Below are 22,755 nucleotides of genomic sequence, written 5' to 3'. Positions count from 1 at the left end.
GTGTGGTAGGCTTCATCTTCTCTCCTGCCACCTCCCCACTTGGCCACCTCCCTGGGGGCCCCAGACCGGAGTCACAGGTAGTGCAGCCCATCCTGCCACTGCTCAGGAGAACTGTTTTTAGGAGGCTGAGTACAGGCTGCTCCTTCAGGCAGGCTCTTTGCTGGCAGTCATGCTGTTAAGAGGGTCACAAGTCCCCACACCTGGTCCCCGTCTCGCCACCGAGAGCCACGTGACTCAGCACCATGTGCAGCTTCCACACGCTCGGTCTCCGTCTGCCCAGAACAGAGCTGCCTTGGAGGTCATTGTCAGGGCTGGGGCGTAAGGACTTTGAGGAGTAAGAGCGCCGGACACTCCAGGGGTGGACTGAGGATTCTGGGCTTTGTTTGGTTCTGGGAACATTCACTGGCCCACATTTGGTAGGGGAAACAGACGGCAAACAGCTAATGGGGACAAGAGACAATGCAGACACATCATGAGACACAGAGAGAGGAGCAGAGGGGTCCCCGGAGGGCTTCTGGGCACACCATGTGCTGAGGTGTCCTGTCTGAAGGGAGTGGGTGGGCCCTAAGGGCAGCGGGCCAGGGCAGGGGTACAGGGGCATGGGGTGGGGCAGGTCCCCGCATGAGCACCTGCCTGCACTACAGGCAGAGGACGGAGCAGGGGAGGATGAGTGGCCAGAGACTCTGGGGCCAGCGAGGGTGGGGGTGCCAGGGCAAGGCCACCATGTTCACGCCTGTGCCTGCCCCCTTGCTCTGGCCAGGTGCACCTGATGAAGCCAGATGCAGTCCCCAAGGCATGCTGCGCCCCCACCAAGCTGAGCGCCACCTCCGTGCTCTACTACGACAGCAGCAACAATGTCATCCTGCGCAAGCATCGCAACATGGTGGTCCGGGCCTGCGGCTGCCATTGAGGCCAATGCCCGCCGCGGGGGGACCCCCTTCCGCCCAGGACAGGCCCCTCTCCAGAGCCAGGAAACCCTCAAACCTCGCCCAGACTTCCGGTGGGTTGGCCCTCACAGATCAATGTATCTGTGTTCCTCTCTCCTTCCTGCCAGGGCTGGATCTTCTCCAGGCCCCGCTACCCCCTTCCCTGCCTGAGGTTTGTGACAGTCTCTTGGCCTCTAGGCCTGGTGGTCTGAGTCATCAAGCAGGTTCTCTCCCAGCCATCTCCTCCAAAAGCAGGTGCTGCCCAACATTTTGCATTTGGAACAAAAGTCTGAGGACCTATTCTTGTCCATTGCTGGCCCGGGCTTCGGGTAATATGGGGTGAACTGAGAAGCACCTGGGGCCCCAAATGGCTACCTCGGACTCTTCACGGTTCATTTCAGGGCATGGATATGTGTAGACATGGTCTAGTCCACCTCTGGTTGCCTGCCCCTCCCAGGCATTTTCTGGGCACTTTTGTTAGAATGTGGACTTGCCCTCATTGTTGTGTCGTTGTGGATCTGAGTATCAGCCTGCTGAGAGGCATGTGGGTCAACTCAAGAATGAGCTGATGAACAACATGATGTAAGGCAAAGGCCAATGGCATCTGTCTCCCCCCATCCCCTGCCTTGATCTGCCTCTGCTGTCTGGGGAAGAAGTGCCAGGCATGGACATTTGACCTTTGTAGAAACAAAAAATTTGGAGGGCCTCATTTGCCTGTCATCACATTGAATCATGAGGAGCTCAGCTCCCTGGAAAAGTTACCTTTTTATTGAACCTAGCAGGTAGATACATTGGGTGGTCCAGGAGGACAATGCTCAGCACAGATGACATCATTTCGCTTTCCCTTTGGCATGGCAAACATCAGTCACCAAACTTGGTATTTTTTCTTTCCAAACCTGTATAGAATTTCAAAATGATCCATATTAAAACTCCACACAGCCACTGCCAAGAGATCAGAGTTGACACGTGAAGTGAAAACTGTTTGCCATCTTCTGGTGTGCTAAGGAGCGATCCCCTTCATCCACAGCCATACCTCCGTGACCCTGGACAGCCTGTGGCTGGGGCTAGGGCCTCTCAGCACCTGCTTATGTCCAGAAGTTGTCAGAAACAGGCTGTCATAATCTGCACCACCCTGTACGCCCTGGAGCGCTGTCCTGTTTCTCAAGACCTGTGAGCCAAAGAAAAGGCCCCCGTCCCGGGGGAGTGACAGGCAGTAACAAGGCTGGCCCCGGGTGGGGAGGTTCCCGGAAACCGCTGTTCTCCTTGGAGCAGCCACCACAGGCAGCTGGGCTGTTTATTTGATTTCTGACTTGCTAAGCCTGTAATTTACCTGCTGGCACAGAGTCCAGCTGCCTGAACCCGAAAATACTGTCATTAAAAGCAGTTCGTGGGGCCGCCCCACCCTACAGGCATAGCCCAGCCAAGGTGGAGCCCCCCCATGTGCCCAAGAATGAGTCCTTCAGCAGTCATTCCGCACCCCAAGGAGGGGCCCGGGACAGCAAATGTGGACGCTGGGGCCCTGCTGCAGGACAGCGGCCCCTCCACAGGGACCGGGAGGTGAGTCTGGAGTGAGCACAGAGGGAGACCCTCCCTGTACACAGAGGTTGGGCCCAGACTCTTGACAAAGTGGTGAGTTCTCCATCGGTGCAGGGATCTAAACTCTGGCTTAGAGGTTAGGAGACCAGACTCATAGGTGGCTTCTCCCTCTGGGCCTCATTTTCCATCTATACCTGAAGGCAGTGCGCTTTTTGGGTCTCCAAAGGGCCTCCTGCCAGGAATCTGTCTGCCAGCCCTTTCTCACACTGTACCCAGAAACAGCCTCATGATCCTGAACTTGGGGGTCCGGTGGCAGTCAGATCAGAGTTGGTATATAATAGGAAACCTGTTTGCCATTCTAGTCCTTTGACGCTTCTGTCTTTCTAACATCAAGGACTGTCCTTTAGGCAAATATAAATTTAATATTAGCCAATTATTTTAGCTATTTTTTACTTCACCTGGTATGTTTTGTGCTCAGCCAACAGCCCAGCACAATTCGGGATGTACCAGGAATGTCTGTCAAATCACTCAAAAGGTTTATAGACTAGGAGTGCACCTCACCTGTCAGGGTGAGCATGGCACGAATGCCTGGAGGTTGTCCCCCTCCGTTTGCATGCCCAACACCTGAAGAGTAAGCCTTTGCCTGCTGACCTGGGTCAGACTTACAGCAACTGTCGCCATTCCCGCCGTCACTGAATGAGATCGCGCAGAAAAAGCCCTAAGCAGAGAAACAATTGTGAATGGATATAAGGCCCACGCATTTTATCCCGTTTATTGCAGGATACTGCATGCACTCACTGCATGCTACGTATTCCCAGTTACCTGTTTGCTGAGCCACGCACAGCAGCGGCAGGGAGCGGCCCACACGCCACTGTTTCCCTCTCTCTTGCTCAAGGCATGGCTTATCTGGGTGCACGGGACCAGGATAAATACGGGTGGTTGTTTAGACGCACTGATAGCTCTGAGTCAGCGACTGCTGCCAGGAAGGGAGGGGGTGGGCTGTGGGAAAAGGCTGAAAGAAACGCAGCGGTCAGTCTTGGTTTGGGCAGTGCGAGGCTAGCCTCAAGGCCAAGTCAACACATCAGTGTTCACAGTTTTCTAAGGTGGGGAAGTGACCCATTATGGAAAAATCCCTAAGAAATAGAAAAAGAGGCAGCATAGCAAGAGGACAGAATTTTGAAGTCAAATGGGTTTGAATCCGTTTTTCTTTTGTGGAGCAAGGTATTGGTTCTTTCCTTCCAGGCTATTACAAACATATGGACATTCACATTTAGGACAATGTCTGCCATCTGAACGCTTAGCAACAGGCGCCTGTTGGCATCATTTACTGATTTACTGATTTGCTTAGCCCTTTCCATGTTTGTCCACTAAATCTCCTCCCAGAAAGTGTGCTGTAGGTGGAGTATTTATTTCAGAGTTGTGTTTTTTCCTGGAAAATCTAGACCTTGCTTGCAATCTGTGGAGGGAAGACCTTGTGTGCCCACTTGCTTTCAAGGCCTAAGGAAAACGCCTGGTTATGGCCAAGGCTGTGAATATTTCCCTGTGTTCCCAGAGGCAAGGGGATCCCACCAGCCTGCTAAAGGTACAAAGCTTGACCCACCTCTTAAAAAAAATGGGTTTTTCATTTATTACAAAAATAATGCAGTTTTGGAGGAAAAATTGGAAAAAAAATGCAACTGAAATATCACAGCTGTATGACTCAGATAAACACAATATTTTGGTGAATTTATTTCTAGGCTTTCTTCTTAGCATATACACATACAGATGTTTATATATTATAGACAGATATGTTTACAAAATTGGGATCATACCTTCTTCTATAAATTGTTTTGAAATATGCTTTTCCCACTTTATTATGCAGTAAAAAAATTTTCCTGTTAATAAATGTTTTTTGAAAACATGGCTTTTTAGATTTTTAACCCCCGAAGCCTACGAGACTCAGTGTTCACAACTAAAAAGTAGGTCCCTAGCCTTCCTGGGAGGGTTGCTGCAGGTTGTCATGACTGGCACCTAGAGCCCACCGTGCCTGAAGGCAGACCTGCTGTCTAAGAGGGAGCTCCAGCAGCTGCAGGCCTGATCTCAGGGCCACAGCCCAAAGGAGTCTGTGCACTGGCAAAACCCAGCCCTGTTTGCCACAATGGAGCAACATGTACACCAACCAGGCCACCCTGGATGGGAGCCAGGCAGACCAAGGAAGGCACTCTGCCCTTTGGGCCATAGCAGATGCTGCATGGCACCTTCAGGTCCACTTCCGTCAGTGCACAGACTTCCCACGGAACAGGCTGGTGCTGGGCTGTGACAGCCGAACTAGGCCATGGGGCCACTCTTCCCTGGGCCCCAGGCCCCTCCTGCCTGGCAGAGAAGAGCATGGCTTCCTTGAGTCTCCCCAGAGGGTCCAGACTAATTATAAGGACCATGACTATGTCTTCCCGCAGGGCCTTGGGCCCCTGCCATAGCCTGAGGGTAGAGCCCAGTAAACCTCCCAGGACCACATTAAAGTATGGGGAGGCAGGCCAAGCTTCCTATCCCAGTTCTGCCATATTCTGGGTGCATGTCACCCGAGCCTTGGTTTCCCTCTGTATAGTTCCACTGTGGATACGATGATAATAGCTGTGGATACTCCGGAGTGCATTGGGATGGGCAGTGGTGCCCAGTGGGTGCTAACAGAGAAGAAGAGAAAGCAACAAGGTCATTGTCACAGAAGTTAGTTCCCTCTTGGGAGGTGGCCATGCGCCATGCTATGCCCTTTAAACACAAACTTTCCTAGTGACTGACCTGTGATGGCCAGCGTTTGCCCTCAGAGTGGAGGCCTGTGCTTTGGGGGAAGGTCTCCTTTGGAAGCCCCACAGGGCCAAGGGTAACCATGTGGTACATCCTGGCCACAGGGAGGCAGAAACCCCGAGCAGGAGCTCAGCAAAGGGTTGGGAGTCTGTTGGGCCCAGAGAAGCCAGAGGCAGGGTGAGAATGCCATCATCCCTCACAGGAGCGCTCCTGGGGCCACCAGGGCCAGGAGGCATTAGGCCTCTCCTGCACCTGGCTTGTCCAGATCTCAAGATGAAAAAGCCCAGCCCAGTGGATTCTGAATGGTCTTAGTAACCCAATCAGAGAGAGGTGTCTAGTGGCCATAGGGCTCAGCCCTGCTTGGGGCCTTCAGCAGGTGAGGGATTCTCAAAAACCACCTGACTGAGCAGTATGTGGGGAGGGAAGTATGTGGAGAGGGAAGGGAGAGAGAAGCCAGCCTGATGTGAGCAGTGGCTGCATTAGAAGGAGCAGAGCTCAGCATGGGGTGGGGCTATGTCTTTCAGCAATTAGCAAGCTCTTCCTGTAAAGGTTCAAGTAGTCAATATTTTAGGCTTTGAAGCTGTGTTGGTTCATTTTGTGTCAGTTTGGCTCTAAATCAACAGATTGGAAGTAGCACAGATTACCCTCCATAATGTGGGTGGGCCTCACCTAATCAGTGGAAGGCTATTCAGAGAGAGAAGACAGAGACTGCATGAGGGAGGAGGAATTCTGCCTCCAGCCAGCCTTTGGACTGCAACATCAACTCTTTCCCGGGTCTCCAGCCTATCAGCCCTGCAGAATTCCGACTTGCTACCCCCCACAATCATGGAACCAAATGCTTAAAATAAATCAATCTCTATATGCATATCTACACCTATCCTACTGGTTCTGTTTCTCTGGAAAGCTCTAACCCAGAGACCATACAGTATCTGTCCCTGCAGTAGGGATGCAGCCACAGATAATATATATGTAAATGGATGGATATGGCTGGATTCCAGTAACTTTATGCACAAAAGCAGCAGCAGGCTGAATTAGGCCCACAGAGTTGAGTGACCTCCTGCCTCCAGACAAGTAAGCAAAATACCTGGCACAGAGAAGGCACTTCGAGTTATAAAATAGCATTTACAAATTCCATAGAATGGGGGTGCCTGGCTGGCTCAGTCAAGCCCCACACTGAGCGTAGAGCTTACTTAAAAAAACCTCTGTAGACTGACTATGAAGAAACAAATGAATTGTTGAGAATCATAACATACCCTTGCTGCCTCAAGGACTGGCCAGGAGTTCAAGAGTGGAGGCAGCAGGACACAGGGACTTCTTCAGTATTTCTGATTTCCATTATCCTGATCATGGTCTGACAAGGGAACTGGGCTTCAGATCTCCCACCTGGCATCTCCAGGAATCCACCCAAGGGAGGAAAGAAAAGCTAAGCCCTACCCCTCTGGCAGCCTAACTCAGCAGGACTGCTCAGTCATAGACGCAATCCCTGACAACCCCTAGGAACTAGCTGGACTCAGCAGTACAAGAACGAGGGTTTATTTTACCAGAAGCAATGTCCAGGAGCCCCACGGATGGGCCCAGGAGAAGCTGTGGCAGCAAAGGCCTAAAAAAGGCCACGCGCAGCCCATCCCCAGTGGGGAAGGCGGTGCCTCTGTGCGCTCCCGGGCAGAGCCACACCTGGGAGAGAGCCAGAGGGAGTCCGGGCTGCGTCTGCACAAGAGCCACTCCAAGCTGACCCCAAGAAGGGCCACAACACACATCCCTGCTTGCCGCAGAGGGGACAGGCGACCTCAAGTGCTGGTTCCCAGGCAGATGGATCCTGGACAGGCAGGGGCGGCACAGAGATGGCCAGCGCAGACTCACACATACTCCCCGCAGTCGGCGATGATCACTTTCTGCTTCGGCTTCCCATCCTTGCTGCCCTGGGCCTTTGTGGGGACAGAAGAGGGAGAGAAACCAGGGAGGATGGAGAGTAAGGAGCAGCTCAGGGATGCCCTCTCCAGGTGCCTGCTGCCACCTGAGCAGAAGCAGCCCTCCCTGGGAGCAGCCGTGGCCCCCCTCTCCAGCTGTCCCACTGGGCCCAGGGCCCGGGCAGCCACCCACCTCAATCTGCCGCAGGACATCCAGGCCTTCTGTGACCTCCCCAAACACCACGTGCTTGCCATCCAGCCAGTCCGTCTTGTCACACGTCAGGAAGAACTGGGAGCCGTTGGTGTTTGGACCAGAGTTAGCCATGGAGAGCAGGCCTGGGGGAGAGAAGGAGCGCGTCACCCCCTTCCCCTGGCCCCCAACCCCCAAAGGGATGTCTGTGGGAGGCAGGGCAGTGGAAATGCTGCCAGAAGCCGGCCCAGGATGTGGGCCAAGAACTGGCCAAGGGCAAGATGGATGCTGTTGGTATCTGTGGTAAGAGTGGCTTCAGAGACAGCGTGGGGCTCGAAGTCTGGCTCAAGGGGGAGAGAGGGAACAAAAGGCAGGGAGGCTGCACTTTTCCAACAAGTTTTCCTTACCAGGGCATTGGAGGCATGGGCGACAGCTCACACAGGTCAAAGGAGGACTCTTTTTTTAAAGATCAATACCACATACTTTCACATTGCTGGGCTGATCCAGCAGAGCAGGGGACGCGGCCACAAGGCAGCAGGGGGACAACTACAGAAGCCACGCTTCCTTGGTGGGAGAGGGGGATGGGGTCCAGGCCATGAGCAGAGCCACCCACAGGAGACAGCTCACGCCCTTCCTTGGAGGGAAGGCAGAGCGGGTGCATTGGGAGGGATGCAGGGGGCCATCTATCCACTTGGAAGGTGCTGTGGAGGCTTGAGGAATGAAGGGAAGGGGCAACGGTGGTCTCGGACAGGGACCAAGCATGATTCCCTGAGGGGCTCTAGCAGCACAGCTCAGGCCCCTCAAGTGTAGTCCTGAATTTCAAGATGATCACGCAGCACAGCAGCTGTCTTTCTCCAGCTGCTGGGGCACCAGCTGCTTGCAGAGAGGTATGTCCGACAGAGAGATGGGGCTGCGGGGCTGACGGACCCAGTTCACCATGGCAGGCCCAAGCTGGAGCTAGACCACAGCAGGTATGCACGAGTAGACAGATGGATGCTGCTTCCCCGACCCTGACCAGGCCACACACTGGCGCTGGGTCACCGGCTGGCTCGCCTGCAGACCTTAGCCCCCCGCACTCCAGCAGCTCCCACCTGGTCCTGTGTGTTTGAGGATAAAGTTCTCATCGTCGAACTTCTTCCCAAAGATGGACTTGCCCCCTGTGCCGTTGTGGTTCGTGAAGTCACCGCCCTGGCACATGAACTGGGGGATAATCCGGTGGAAGCTGCTTCCCTTAAAGCCAAAGCCCTTCTCGTGGGTGCACAGGCATCGGAAATTCTCTGGTGCAGAGAAAGGAAAAGGTACAGAGGTCAGGAAATAAAAGAGAGCCGTTCGTCAGGCTGTGGGGTCACTGTGCCACCAAAGCTGCCAGCAAGATGCTAGGGGCCGTGGGGCTCCCGGACAGTCCCAGCCGAGCTGCTGCAACCACGTGAAGATGGACTTTGAGGTGTGCCACACAGTGGGCGTGGGGGCCAGGTGCAGGATGCAGGGCTAGGAGCCGTGGGCAGCACCGGCAGGAAAACCATGAGGCAGGGCAGCATGGCAGGACCTGTGGCACATTCGTGGCCATTGGGATGGGCATCTGATATGACTCAGGGCTGCCCATGACAGCTACCCCCCTTCCCATCACTCCTAGCCCATGTACTCTAATAACACCAAAGTCTCTGAGGAAACAACAAAACACAACAACCGCCCCAAAACAAAACCTCTGAAGCTAGATTCTAATAAACTATATTTGTTTAATATTTGTATTTTCATTAAAAAATATGCTGTGGGACGCCTGGGTAGCTCAGTGGGTTAAAGCCTCTGCTTTCGGCTCAGGTCATGATCCCAGGGTCCTGGGATCAAGTCCCACATCGGGCTCACTGCTCAGCAGGGAGCCTGCTTCTCTGTCTCTCTCTGCCTGTCTCTCTGCCTACTTGTGATCTCTGTCAAATAAATAAATAAAATCTTAAAAAAAAAATATGCTGTGAATTCCAAACCTGTGTGATCCTCACACTATAAAGGACTAGAGAGACTCCAGTTAAAAAGGAAAATTGAATACCTGTGTTCCAGCTCTGCTCTACTCTGAATGGAGGGCATCTCATTTTTTTTTTTTTTTTTGAAGATTTTATTTATTTGTCAGAGGGAAAGCACAAGCAGGGGGAGAAGCAGTCTCCCCATTAGCAGGGAATACAATGTGGGACTCGATCCCAGGATCCCGGGATCATGACCTAAGCTGAAGACAGATGCTTAACCAACTGAGCCACCCAGGCATCCTGGTTTCTTTTTACTTTTCCTTCTTTCTTTCTTCTTTTTTTTTTTTTTTTAAAGAAAAACTAAACAGAATCTTACCAGAAAACATAGGGAATAACATCTTTGGATATTTATTTAGGGAATAATAAAATCTTTTTGACTCTGGATTTGGCAAGTTTCTTAAACAGGATACCCAAAGCACAAATAATAAAAGAGAAAAAATAAAATGACCTCGTCAAAACTAAAAACCTTTTTGGATCAGAGGATACTCAATAGAAAAGGCAACCCACAGAATGGGAGAAAGTATCTGTAAATCTTATCTGATGAGAGTTCAATACCCAGAATATATAATGAACTCCTACAACTCAGTAACAGAAAGACGAACAATGCAGTTGATAAATGGGTAAAAAACTTGAACAGACATTTCTCCAAAGAAGATCTACAAATGACTCATAAGACCAAGAAAAGATGCTCAACACCATTAGCAAATGCGGGAAATGCCAATCAAAACCACAATGAGATGCCGCTTTGCACTCGCTAGGATGGCCGTAATCAACGGAAAATAATGAGTGTCGGTAGGAATATGGAGAAACTGAGACCCTCATACATTGGAGGTGGGAATGTAAAGTGGTACAGCCACTGTAGAAAAGTCTGGCAATTTCTCAAAAAGGTAAACATGGAATTGCCATGTGAGTACATTTCCACTCCTAAGTATATACACAAAAGAGCTGACAACAGGTGTTAAAACACATACTGGCACACGAACGTCCATGGCAGCATTATTCACGAGAGCCAAAAAAGTAGAAACAATACTCATATCCATCAATAAATGAACGAACATGTCACATATCCAGAAAACGGGATATTATTCAGCCATAAAAAAGGGACAGAACCCCAACACATAACATGGATAAACCCTGAACACATACTAAGTGAAAAAAAGCCAGTTGTAAGGAAAGGACCACATAGTGTATGATTCTATTTATAGGAAATGTCTCTAGAGCAGGCAAATCCAGAGATGGAGGGTAGAGGAGAGGCCCCCAGGGGCAGGAGGGAGACCATGAGGAGTGGGCTAATGGGATCAGCAGTTCGGTGCGGGCTGAGCAAAGTTTGGAGACAGTGGGGATGGTCGTACAACACTGTGAATGCGATCAATGCCCCCGAACCGTACACTTAAAAATGGTTTAAAAAGGGGGCGCCTGGGTGGCTCAGTGGGTTAAAGTCTCTGCTTTCGGCTCAGGTCGTGATCCCAGGGCCCTGGGATTGAGCCCCGCATTGTGCTCTCTGCTTGGCGGGGAGCCTGCTTCCCCCTCTCTCTCTCTGCTTCCCTTTCTGCCTGCTTGTGATCTCTATCTGTCAAATAAACAAATAAAATCTTTTTAAAAAATGGTTTAAAAGGCCAAAAAGAGAGAGAGAAAGAGAGGTAGGGGAAGGAGACCAAGCAACATAAAAGTTTTGAAAGCTAGGAAACAGACAGAATCATACCACATGTAGCAGACCTCAGAAAGCTGAATCTCAGCACCTATACCTGATGTTTTTAGCAGTTTTAGTTATTATCAGCAACAGCCAAATGTTGGTGGAAGGAGCCCAAATGTCCACCGACTGAGGAATGGATAAAGAAGATGTGGTATATATATACAGTGGACTACAATGCAGCCATCAAAAGAAATGAAATCTTGCCATTTGCAATGCTATGGATGGAACTAGAGGGTATTATGCTGAGTGGAATAAGCCAGTCAGAGAAAGACAATTATCTTGATTTCACTCCTATGTGGAATTTAAGATATGAAGCAGACGAACAGAGGAGAAAAAAAAAAGAGGGAGGCAAACCGTAAGTGATGAATCACTGAATTCTACTCCCCAAACTATTATTATATGCTATGTTAACAAACTGGACTTTAAATAAAAACTTGAAACATTTAAACCAAAAAAGAAAAGTTGAATCTTAAAAGCTGGCAGAGCTGAGAACCAACTCACTCTATGCTACAGAAATGCCGAAAGCTCAGGTCCAAGGTGAAGGTAGTTCTAAAAACAGTGAAGTCGGCTATTTAAGAAAACAGCTAACCCCTGGATCCTCCCCCACTCCGCAGGCAGGCGGCTGGAGGCTGCTTTCTGGTGGGTAAAAGCTGAGGTCTCTGGCTGGGAATACACTAGACGCAGCTGGGGGCTGAGGGACCCTAGCGACAAACAGGTATTAGGTGAAGGTTTCTACACTAGCCCCGCTTCCCACCATCACAATGGCTAATAACTGGATGTACAGCCTCCAGCAGGAGATTAGACTCTTCTCAGGGGACTCCCAGCTGTCCAAGAGAATATGTCAGGGAAATGGATATTTGGGGTCTGACAGAAGAAGACCCCAAATGAATCACCCCACAGTGGAAGCCGCAGCCAGCAAGCCTTAGCAATGCCTAGGAAGTTCTCCTAGGAAGTTCTGCAAGCACATAGTTAGGGACCCATTCTTAATATGAGGGAGGCATCTGATGTGAAAAGCAAAGACCAAAACAAACAGACCAAACACAAAGCAAAACATAATACTCAGGAAATAGCGACTTAAGACATAAAATATAGGAAGAAAAAACTCAGTAATGTCCTCAGAAAGATGAAATGATCTTACCTCTGGGAAATAAGCACAGAGTGCTATAGAGAAAGAACACTTAGGAAGGCTCCACAAGGAGAGGAATCCGAGGGGACAAAAGCAAACAAATAATTGAAGAAAATTTCCGTAACCAGAGGATAAAACACTGTCCTGTGGGTGTGGTACACAGAGTAACAGCCACCTAAACACGTCCATGCCAGTCCCTGGAAGCTGAGAACCTGTTATGGCAAGAGAGCCTTTGCAGACACGATTAGGGTTATGGATGGACCTCAAGACGGGGAAAACAACCCCAATTATCTGGATGGGCCTAATATGATCATAAGCCTGTGACAGAACTTTCCCCAAGTGGGGTTAGAAAGATTCAAAATGTGGGAAGGACTGGATCCACCATTGCTGGCTCCGAAGACGGAGGAAGGGGGGTGGGTGCTGCAAGCCTCCAGAAGCTGGGAATAGCCCTCAGCTGACAGCAGCAAGGAAATGGGGTACCTCAGTCCTACAGACGCAGGGAACTGAATTCTGCTGACAACCTGAATATGCCTGGAAATGTCCCCCCCAGCACGTCCAGTAGGGAAGCCGTTGTCATAAGTCACTAAGTTTGTGGTCATCTGTGACAACAGCAAGAGAAAACTAATACAGTGGGGCCCACTGAATATCCAGATTCATGTAAGATCTAGCCAAAGGCACATGGTTTTAGAATACAGGACATGGGGCGCCTGGGTGGCTCAGTGGCTTAAGCCTCTGCTTTCGGCTCAGGTCATGGTCTCAGGGTCCTGGGATCAAGCCCCGCATTGGGCTCTCTGCTCGGCAGAGTCTGCTTCCCCCACTCTCTCTGCCTGCCTCTCTGCCTATGTGTGATCTCTGTCTGTCAAATAAATAAATAAAATCTTAAAAAAAAAAAAAAAAAAAAAGAACACCACACTGACAGTCTACAAGCCTCTAGACAGGGCTATTGAACAGCTCTTAAGAGCCTGGCTAGTGCAACTGAGTAAATGAATTTTAATTTTATTTAATTTAAATTTCAACAGTCAGGGCGCCTGGGTGGCTCAGTGGGTTAGGCCGCTGCCTTCAGCTCAGGTCATGATCTCAGGGTCCTGGGATCGAGTCCCGCATCCGGCTCTCTGCTCAGCAGGGAGCCTGCTTCCTCCTCTCTCTCTCTCTGCCTGCCTCTCTGCCTACTTGTGATCTCTCTCTGTCAAATAAATAAAATATTTAAAAAAAAAAAATTTTCAACAGTCAGATACAGCTAGTGGCTACTATATCGAACAGCTCAGCACTAGAGAGAAAAGAAGTTTTATGTAAAGGATCTAGAATTGGAACATTAGACTTCTCTAAAAATCTACACCCTAAGTGGGAAGGTACATGTATTTCGCCTTCACTCTCCAAAAATGGACTTCCCAAGATTTTTGCTGCAGAAGCTTACAGAAGGATGTCTTCTACTAAAATGAGGGAATACACCAAAAAAGAAGACAGAAGAGAGTCCAACCTAAGAGGTGAACACAGGAGACCCCATGACACTCGCTGTGCAGTGGGCCTGGACAGCACGGTCCAGGCTGGGGAGAGTCAGAAGGCTCCAAAAGGAACTTCCGCAGGGGAGGGAAACTGACTATCTGCTGTGTGTGAACATGAGGAGAGATTTACACAGGCAGCAGAATCAGGGGGAGCATCAGGAATAAACGAACAGAAGACTATGCTTGTGTGAAAACTGGACAATTACGAATCCCAGGAAAACAAAATGCTGTGCACGAAAGGAGGTCACCCTAGTATGATGCTTACATAGTGAGAATCACCTATGGCCTAACCAAACTTACAGTAACTATATAAGGAAGATGAAGGGGCAGTGAGAGGGATAAGCTGATTCTTTATCAGGAATCCAAGAGAGGTCTACAACAATGGAATGGAATGGAAAGCCAACAGAGGTCTAAAACAAAATATCAGGAAGTAGCAACATAAAAATCTCTTCTCTACCAATACGGAGGTAAATGCCCAAAGAACCAGCTGGAAGTTGAAACCACTGCCTCTGACGAGCAGCAGATGGTGTTGGTGGGGCGCCAGGGTCAGGGCCAGGGTCAGGGGCCTGCTGTTTTTCAAAACAAGCTTTGTGAAATTGACTTTTTAAACTATGTGTCTACATAACAAAATTAAGATTTAAAAAAAAAAAATGAGTGGAAGTCGGTATTTACACTAGAAAGACTCAAGAAACTGTTAACAGCAATTACTTTTAGGCACCTGGGTGGCTCAGTGGGTTAAGCCTCTGCCTTTGGCTCAAGTCATGATCTCAGGGTCCTGGGATCGAGCCCCATATCAGGCTCTCTGTTCAGCAAGAGGCCTGCTTCTCCCTTCCTCTATCTCTCTACTTGTGATCTCTCTCTCTGTGTGTCAAAATAAAATAATAATAATTAATTAAAACAAAACAAAACAAAAACCAGTTACTTTTGGAGAATAAACTGGATATGGAGAAGGGAGGGAAAAAATGGACGTTTTCTACTTACTACCTTCAGTATTATTTGAATACGTATGTCCGATTTTTTTTGTTTTGTTTTATCATGAATGTATTTAAAAAGAAAATAGTAAAGCAGCACCTATAAAGCCTCAAAGTGCCTGGCTGGCCTCATTTGTTACTAGAAGTCAGGGTCTGAGATGCCTCAAAGGAACTCAGGTCAGCAACAGTGTCAAGGGCACAAGAAAAGAGGCAGTGAGACCCAGGGGAAGGCCCCCTGCACGGCCTCCAGCGTCCCACCCAGAGTCCCGCTCACCTGCTGTCATGGGGACAACGTCCGAACGCAGCAGCATCTGGATGCGGCCGGCTGGCTTGTTCCCAATTTTGATGTCCATGTACACCTGAGGGTTTGAGCGGGCCTTTTTGGCCTTGGGCTCCCCCTGGGCACAGAAGAAATAGTCAGGCCGGAGAGCACCCCGCCTCCCCAAGCCAGAGACTGAGTCTTCCGCATCCACACCAAGAACCCAGGTGCGAGGAGTGGGCTGCTGCCTGGTGCCACCAGGGAAGGCCTGGGGCTGTAGAAGGCAGCCACCAGCCAGACCCCCAGTGACACTGCTGGGGACCCCCCTAACCCCGCCACCTAGCACCAGCTAACTCAGCCCTGCCCCACAGCTTGGGACCCCTTGACACTCGCCTTCAGACATGCCAGCTCCCAGCTCGCCGCACCCTGCCCCACGGTCAAAGAACCCCACCTCCCTAGCCCACAATACGTGGCTCTCCACACCCACAAACCCATCTCATGCCAGTCAGGCGGACAGCATGTCCTCCCCTCTGCTGGGCCCCCTTGGCCCCCCAGGCTGGCTACAATGGAGACCAGGAGGGCAGCCCTCTGGCCTGCTCGGAAGACAGTGGGGGAGGAAGGGAGCCTGTTTTCCACCCCATGGAGACAAGGCTTAAAAAGGGATAAGAGACATTTTCAGGCATTGCATGTTCCAAAGAGAAAAGTCCAAAGTTCCTAACTGGTTTGGGGCTCAGTTTAGCGGCCGTGTGCTGAGACCCGGCGCAGGCACAGAGGACAAGGCTGTGATTGGCTGCCACGTGCAGAGCACTTGCCAAGAGCAGGGCGCTATTCTCGATGTTCACATCTCTTAGCTCATCAACTCTTTACTACCATCCTGATGATCCAGCCGTACCACTATTTATCCCCATTTTACAGGTGGGGAAACAGAGGTCCAAGGAAGTGCAGTCACTTGTCCAAAACAAGAGGCTGGTAAGTGAAGCTGGAAATGAAACCTCAATCATCACCCCATCCCTGAGCCCACACTCTTTTTTTTTTTTTTTAAGATTTTATTTATTTATTTGTAAGAGAGAGAGAGTGAGAGCAAGCACAGGCAGACAGAGTGGAAGGCAGAGTCAGAGTCAGAGTGAGAAGCAGGCTCCCTGTGGAGCAAGGAGCCCGATGTGGAACTCGATCCCAGGACGCTGGGATCATGACCTGAGCCGAAGGCAGCTGCTTAACCAACTGAGCCACCCAGGCATCCCAACGAGCCCACACTCTTAACCACGTTCCTCCACCTCACTTTTTAGTTAGTAAGATGCTCACACAAGGCCCCTAACCTCACAGAATCCCTGTCTAGAAAGGGACAGGCAATAAACACTTGCGTAGGCTGCACAAGAGCGAAGACGTACAGGGAAACAGACTGGTTTTCCAGAGGGTGGAAGTGAGACGGCAAGGAGCGGGGACAGGAGCTGGGGCACGCTCCCCCCCAACTTTATCCCTTGGGATGCGCGGTAGGAGCCACTGAAAAGTTCTCGGCAGGAGTCAGGGCAGCAGTCTGTGCCTTAAACAGATCATTCTAGCTGTCCTGGTGAAGGGCTAGGGAGCACTGCACCAGAGACCAGCTAGGGAGCTTCTGCTGTTACGTGCAGGAGAAGCAGCTACGGGGGGGCAGTGGGACAAACAGGGGAGGGGGACTCAGGACGGTCTGCGAGAGAACTCAGCAGCACGTGAAGACACGCAGGCCCTGTTCTGTAGATGGTGTCTCCGACTGTGAAGGCCACAGGTGTGCTCTGCTTTGCAACCCAGTTTCTGGCTTGGGTCAGTGTGCATGCGGATGGATGGTGGCAAATCGACAAGATGGAGAACAAGATTAGAGAGAGGAGGCCACCCATTCTGGGCAACTCGATGTTGCCTGTGACACTTGGTGGCCAAAACGTCTGCAGCTTGACACTAGAACAGAGACCAGAAAAGGCAAGAGCACAGGAGAGGCTGCAAAGATCCGTGACTGCTACTGTTTCGGCCAAGACGAGAAGGGAAGGGGGATGCTCCGAGCCCAGAAAGAAGTCCAGAGAACACCACCCAGAGGGAGCGCTGGGAAAGCCCAAGGAGCCAGCCAGAGAGGGACGCCCAGAGTAGGGAGAGAGTGCCGGCAGGCTGCTCCCGGGGAGGGAGAGCCTCGGACCCATGTGCAGACTGAGGGCAGGTACCACACCCCGGCCGTGCGCCTGGGCAAAGTGCTTCAGTGAAGGAGGGACTGGCAGGAGGGGTGAAGAGGAGCCCTCACTTGCCTTCCTCACCTCAGGTGTCCTCCTCAGCAGGTAATCCCAACCTGGGACTGGGCAGGGCTGGGCAGGGCTGGGCAGAGCGGAGTAGCTCATCACACAGAGCACAAGGTGAGGGACCTACTGTTTGTCTCTTTCACTCACTCAATACCTCCTTTACCACAATACTAAGACCTTATTTTTGAATATGTTTTAAAATATGTTTTGCAAATTTCCACAAAAACTTGAAAAAAAAAAAAAGTCTCTTATGGAAAGTGCCAGCCTCCCCGGTGAGGCACATGACTTCGACTCACCTCCTGGGTTTCTACTTTGGGAGGCTCTGACCCTTCCTCCTCCTTATTTTCTTCAAGAGTCTTCCCAGAAAACTTCTTCAGCCAGTCATCATCTGACCACACTGCAAGGAAAAGAATTGAACAAATGCTCAGAAATTCAAGCCGTCACCCCACGGCTCGCCAGCTGCTTCTGTCTGCAAAGCAGAACATACTCAGTGGCCCTCTCAGCCAGAGGCTTCGGCTGAGGGATCTCCCAAGTATAACGTTTCCACTGGGAATGTCAGCCCTGAAGTCCAGCTCTTAGAAGGCCAAGTAAAAAAAGTATGCCAAGGGGCACCTGGGTGGCTCAGTTGTTAAGCGTCTGCCTTCAGCTCAGGTCATGATCCCGGGGTCCTGGGATGGAGCCCCACATTGGGCTCCCTGCTCAGCGGGGAGCCTGCTTCTCCCTCTCCCACTCCCCCTGCTTGTTTTCCCTCTCTTGCTATCTCTCTCTGTCAGATAAATAAATAAATAAAATCTAAAACAAAACAAAACTATGCCAAGATGGAAGGTGTAGCCTTGCCAGTTCCAGCCCTTGATGGGAACATCTCAGGAACGAAGTGGAGGAAACTGGGAAAGATGGGAGATCAAGCAGGCTTTCTCTCCTGATGCAAACAATTACTCTGAGAAGCTCAACCTCTTTTTTATTTCCCACAAAGGTGGCTCATGCCCTCTGCCAACACAAACCATCCAGAGTGGCGTTCAGTACCTACTTCCAAGTAAATCCGGATAAAAATGCAACCAGGGCCACAGTGGAGGGCACGCTGGGGAACCTACACACCCCACTCACCTGGTCTGGAAGAGCCCTCCTTAATCCTCATTGGTTTTGCCAGATTGACACGAATTGTCCGTCCGAAGAGCTCAGATTCATTCTGAAAAGATTAAAAACCTAGCTGTTTAAACTCCATCGGGTTATGAGTCAGACCGCTTTTGCATTTGTTACTGCTACATGCGAGATAAGTTCATGACTCGTTCTCCCTTAATCCGTGAGCCCCAGCAGCAAGCTCAGCCCAGGCGCTGCAGGCAATTTCCCTCCATCACACACCTTTCTTTCATACTAGCAAAGGCCTGTGCTCCTTAAAGTGACTCCAGGTCCAGAGTGCCCTGGGATTACAAGGATACATGTAGTTTCCACGTACTTGAGCTCACCTTCAAAAGCCAAGATCTGCTTTGAAATGGTGAGAAATGATCTCGGGGGGTTGAGGAATATGTTCGGTGAGTGGGTAACGGAAGAGGAATAAAGAACTTTATCATCCAAAGATAACTGGCACCAGGAATGGTCACTTCATGTAAATCCATGTAGAGCAGTGAAGAAAATTTCACAGTAAAAAGTTAAGGGGAAAAAAAAAGGAATGGGATTTTATTGTGATTAAACTAAAAATAAGGGAAATAAATTTATTATAAATTTCAGGTTTAACTACGCACTAATTTGTAGAGCAAAGATACAATGGGTGCTGATTAATTTGCAGTGTTTTTTCCAACAAGATTCTAACGACAGTATGCTGTGACATCACTGCACTTCCTTTCTGATAGGAAAATCACGAATACTCCAGCATTTCATCATTACTCACAAAGACCTCTCCAGGATATTAAAATCATTGGCATCACGAGCACGCCCTGCCATTATCCTTACTGAAATTTCTCACTTGTAATTAGTCTGAAGCTTCATGAAATTCTGCCTCTTCTGCAACATATGCGGTTTCACTGTGCAATCAATTTACATAGTGCTTGCAATTTATTATCCTAGACATGGGGCAGCCGGTGAGAGACTGGCCAATAACAAGGATTTGAATTTGTATCACTGTTAAACGGCGAAGGACTTTTGAGTAAGGACTGATCTTATAAGTGATTAATTCACAGTGAATCTTCTCACACGACCACAGCTTTTTGCTTCCCCGTGCAACCTTGTAACTCTGACAGTTCAGCAAGCCAGCAGACGCACAAGGCCCCTCTGTACCACCCAAAAGCAACTTCAGTAAGAATGAAGATGCTCAGCCTTACCATGTTGTCAATAGCTGCTGCGGCATCCTGTCAAGGAAAGACAAGGTCAAGTTTAGCTTCTTGTGGTGTCTAAACACATACTCATAGCAACAGAAAAACAGAGTAAAACAAAACAAAACAGGAAAAAGTCCCATCTATACCTCTTCTCTGGGCTGTGTGTCCGTCTAACAAAGAGCGCATCCTGGCTGAGTTTAGAACTGCTGGTGCAGCAACTTGCCATCTCGAAGAAGGCGTAAGAAATATTCACCAGCAATGCCAGGCAAAAATGCTCAGTGAGCAGAGCTGCAGGAGCTCGGCAGAGCAAGAGGGGCATGTCAGTGTTGTTAACAGTGTACAATTTAATTAACTGAGAGAAGCTTTCCATCAAGCGGCACTTCCTGCCTCTATGGGAGCATCAGTTAGAGAAACCCAACCAAATGGGAGAAAACCAACCAAATGGGAGAACAGCTGCTTTTGTAATCAGTAACGACACTAAAAGAAGCCCAAGACTAAACACAGGTAACACAGAATTTTCTCACCTCTGCCAACTCAAATTCAACAAAAGCAAATCCTCGGTGTTTTTCTGGGAAAAAAAAAAGGGGGGGTGGGGACAAAAATAAGTAATTACTCTGGGGGGCAATGGGAAGAAACAGGGTTACAAGGAGAGTGAAGTCAGTCACGTGCCATATCCTGACACTGGAAAATCCACCCAATCATTGTTTTGGAGGAAGGAATCTCCTTCTTTAATTCTTCCCAGTTTAAACAATATTTCAAGCCATATTGAACTTTGACTTTTAGAAGACAAGGCTAAGTAATGAATTATACTTCTAATCTTTCAGGCAGTCAATTCTTCTACCAAAGCCAAATTAAAACCTTAACCTCAGCATACAAAGCAAGCAGAAAAATGAAGTTATTTAACTTCTCAATTATTGATCCCACATTTTGAGCATCAACGGTGCATAAAGCACGAATCCTAAAATCTTGAGTAGGATGCTCACTCTTTATCCTCAGAAAAATGCTGCTATAACTAGAAAGATCACTGTCCTGCTGCCCTAATGAGGCACCCTCTGGAACTTTCCTACATACCAACCATATTAGAATGCACATTTAGAATTTTTTCAAATTCTTTTCCTCTTAGGATTCTGAACAAGACATGAAAAGGACTCACCTGTTTCATAATCCAGAGGAATCTGAATATCTGTGATGTCTCCAAAAGGGATAAAAGCAGCATGAAGAACTTTGTCGTCCACCTCCTCTGCCAACCCACCTGCAAAGATGCCAAATGCCTTCTGAGCCACTGTCCTCCATTCTCTTGAGAAGTTCCCGCAGCCCAGTTAGCATGTGACAGCCAAGGAGAGGGGTTGTTCCATTTAGTCCTTTGGGTACATAAGCACGTTTCTCATTTGCTCCCTCAACCATCCTTATGAAACACACCTCTTCACCTTTTCTTGCGGGCGCTCATCTTAGCGCCAGGATTACTGCAATAGCTTCTTAACTGGCCTCCCTCTCCTCCACACAGCCAACTAGAGCGATCCCGGGAACATGCAGATTTTTAATCCATCACTTCCCTGCTTAAACTCTTTCAAAGATTTCCCACTGTCCTCAGGATAAAGTACAAACTCCTTAGCAGCGAACACAAGGCTCTTTACGACCTGGGCCCTGTCAATTATTTCATCCTCTTTCCCTCTGCTTCCTCAATTCTCTGGGTTTCCCCCAAGAGGACCCCTTTGTTCCATGGGTAAGGCTATTTCATACCTTCGGGGTTTTGCTCTTGCTGTTCCCTTTCAGTAAACACAGCTGCCTCCTACTTAGGCTACAAAGCCCTCATCAAACTTCGCTACGGAGGTTTTTCTCACTTCTACTGGGTTAATCTGGGAACTTCGTTCTTTAGGGCAGGGATCAGGACTGAACCATCACTGCAGTGAGGGTCTGTAAAATGAAGGAGCGTGAGGATCTTGAGCCTCATAACATTCCTCTACCAATCCTCCCGGCCCAGCAGGTGAAGGGGTTCCCGTTAGATCTCAGCCGGCTTGGAAAAAACCCGGAAAGACTGAGGAAGTCTGGGGCTAACTCCTCGAAGCAAAGCAATACCGCCATCGATCCGGCCTAGACAAAGGCTCACCACCCTCCGCAACCGTAAACGCGTTCCCGCCCCACGCCGAGACCCACTCCGGCCCGGTTAGCCCCGATACCGCCTAGCTCCGCGCTTGCTCACCCACGTACAGCACACGCTTCGTAGTGGCCATCTTGCTCCCGCGCTCACCCGCCGGAAGTCGGCGTTCATCCCGCCCCCTTTCCCCTGCCCCGCCCCTCCGGCCCCGCCCCCGCGTCTAGGTGCCCGCAGACCCTGCCTCCGGCTGTCAGTCCGCGTCGGGGGTGGTGGGAGGCGCGGCGGCATGAAGTGAGCCCGTGAGTGAGCTCATGAGTGAGCCCAGGAGTGAGCCGCAGCGCCCAGACCAGGTCGGTCGGTGTCAGGTGCCTTGGAAACCCGCCTGGGCGGAATCCGCCAATGCGCCAATGAGAGAGGGAGCACAAGCAGGGGGAGTGGGAAGAGAGAAGTAGGCTTCCCGCTGAGCAGGGAGCCCAATGCGGGGGGGCTTGATCCCAGGACTCTGGGCTGATGACCTGAGCCACCCAGGTGCCCAGGTTTTTACATTTTTAAATAGATGGGGAGCGTTTTTAAAACAAGAATATCTTGTCACAGGTGAAAATTAATTGTTTCTAAAGTGTTATTGGAACGCAGGCATGCTCATCTCTTTTAGTATGGTCGGTGGCTTCTTTCACACAAGATCAGACCTACTTGAAATATCTACCACCTGACACTATAGGAAAAAGTATGCGACTCTTGGAATAAACCAGTACATAAATCACAGATTGCCATTTGTGGTAGAAAATAATGGGACCACCTAATTTTCGTAGAGCTGTGGGTTAAGACCTCTTTGAGTCACATTTAAGTCGAAGCCTTGGACCACCTGGGTAGCTCAGTCAGTTAAGTGGGGGACTTAGGATGAAGTCATGATCTCAGTGTACGCAGACTGAGTTCTGCTCTCCACCTCCTGTTCCTAGCTGGGTGCAGCCTGCTTAAGATTCTCTCCCTCCCTCTGCGCCCCCTTCACATGCTTGCACTCATGCTCTCTCTCTCTCTCTCACAAAAAATATAAAGTTTCCTCTAAGCTGAAGCCTAAAGGAAGAAGCAGCAGGGAGAGGAGGAAGGTGGGAGAAGATTTGAGGGAGAGACACTTGCACACACTCAAGGAATGAAAAGGTCAGAGGGTGCAGAGGAGGGCCATGAGATCA

The 22,755-nt window shown here is 49.9% G+C and overlaps 2 protein-coding genes across 5 annotated transcripts in view; one reads left to right on the top strand and one right to left on the bottom strand.

Annotated features, from left to right (window-relative positions):
• Positions 1-4,362, top strand: part of BMP8B (bone morphogenetic protein 8b) — a 30,856-nt gene extending 26,494 nt beyond the window's left edge. For 2 of the 3 annotated variants that reach the window (XM_082687040.1, XM_082687039.1), the window contains one exon: positions 761-4,362. In XM_082687040.1, the coding sequence (XP_082543166.1) occupies positions 761-1,269 (509 nt within the window). In that variant the 3' untranslated portion in view covers positions 1,270-4,362. The remainder of the gene's footprint in view (positions 1-760) is intronic. The other variant, XM_082687038.1, reaches the window with a different exon arrangement.
• On the bottom strand, positions 4,174-21,752 carry PPIE (peptidylprolyl isomerase E). Of its 2 annotated transcripts, none has more exons than XM_082687043.1 (10): positions 21,682-21,752; positions 20,627-20,725; positions 19,998-20,041; positions 19,480-19,506; positions 18,269-18,350; positions 17,461-17,561; positions 14,922-15,045; positions 8,432-8,617; positions 7,344-7,486; positions 4,174-7,168 (listed from the first exon to the last, which is right to left on the bottom strand). In XM_082687043.1, the coding sequence occupies exons 1-10, from the start codon at positions 21,740-21,742 to the stop codon at positions 7,100-7,102; spliced, it is 936 nt and encodes a 311-aa protein (XP_082543169.1). In that variant the 5' UTR covers positions 21,743-21,752; the 3' UTR covers positions 4,174-7,099. The 2 variants fall into 2 exon arrangements, with proteins under 2 accessions (XP_082543169.1, XP_082543170.1); XM_082687044.1 differs by having other exon boundaries at positions 21,674-21,751.
• Between the last annotated feature and the right edge of the window lie 1,003 nt (positions 21,753-22,755).

The sequence above is a fragment of the Mustela nivalis genome (genome assembly GCF_964662115.1).
Source record: "Mustela nivalis genome assembly, chromosome: 10".
NCBI classification, from domain to species: domain Eukaryota; kingdom Metazoa; phylum Chordata; class Mammalia; order Carnivora; family Mustelidae; genus Mustela; species Mustela nivalis.
This window is presented reverse-complemented; position numbering and strand designations above follow the sequence as displayed.

Bases quoted from the DNA above. Each gene is read 5' to 3' on its own strand.
- PPIE (XM_082687043.1), bottom strand. From the start codon at position 21,742: ATGAACGCCGACTTCCGGCGGGTGAGCGCGGGAGCAAGATGGCCACTA. The intron at 18,351-19,479 runs GTAAGGCTGAGC...TAATCTTTTCAG, and splicing joins CAGCAGCTATTGACAACATG to AATGAATCTGAGCTCTTCGG. The intron at 17,562-18,268 runs GTGAGTGGGGTG...TTTTCCTTGCAG, and splicing joins GGAGGGCTCTTCCAGACCAG to TGTGGTCAGATGATGACTGG.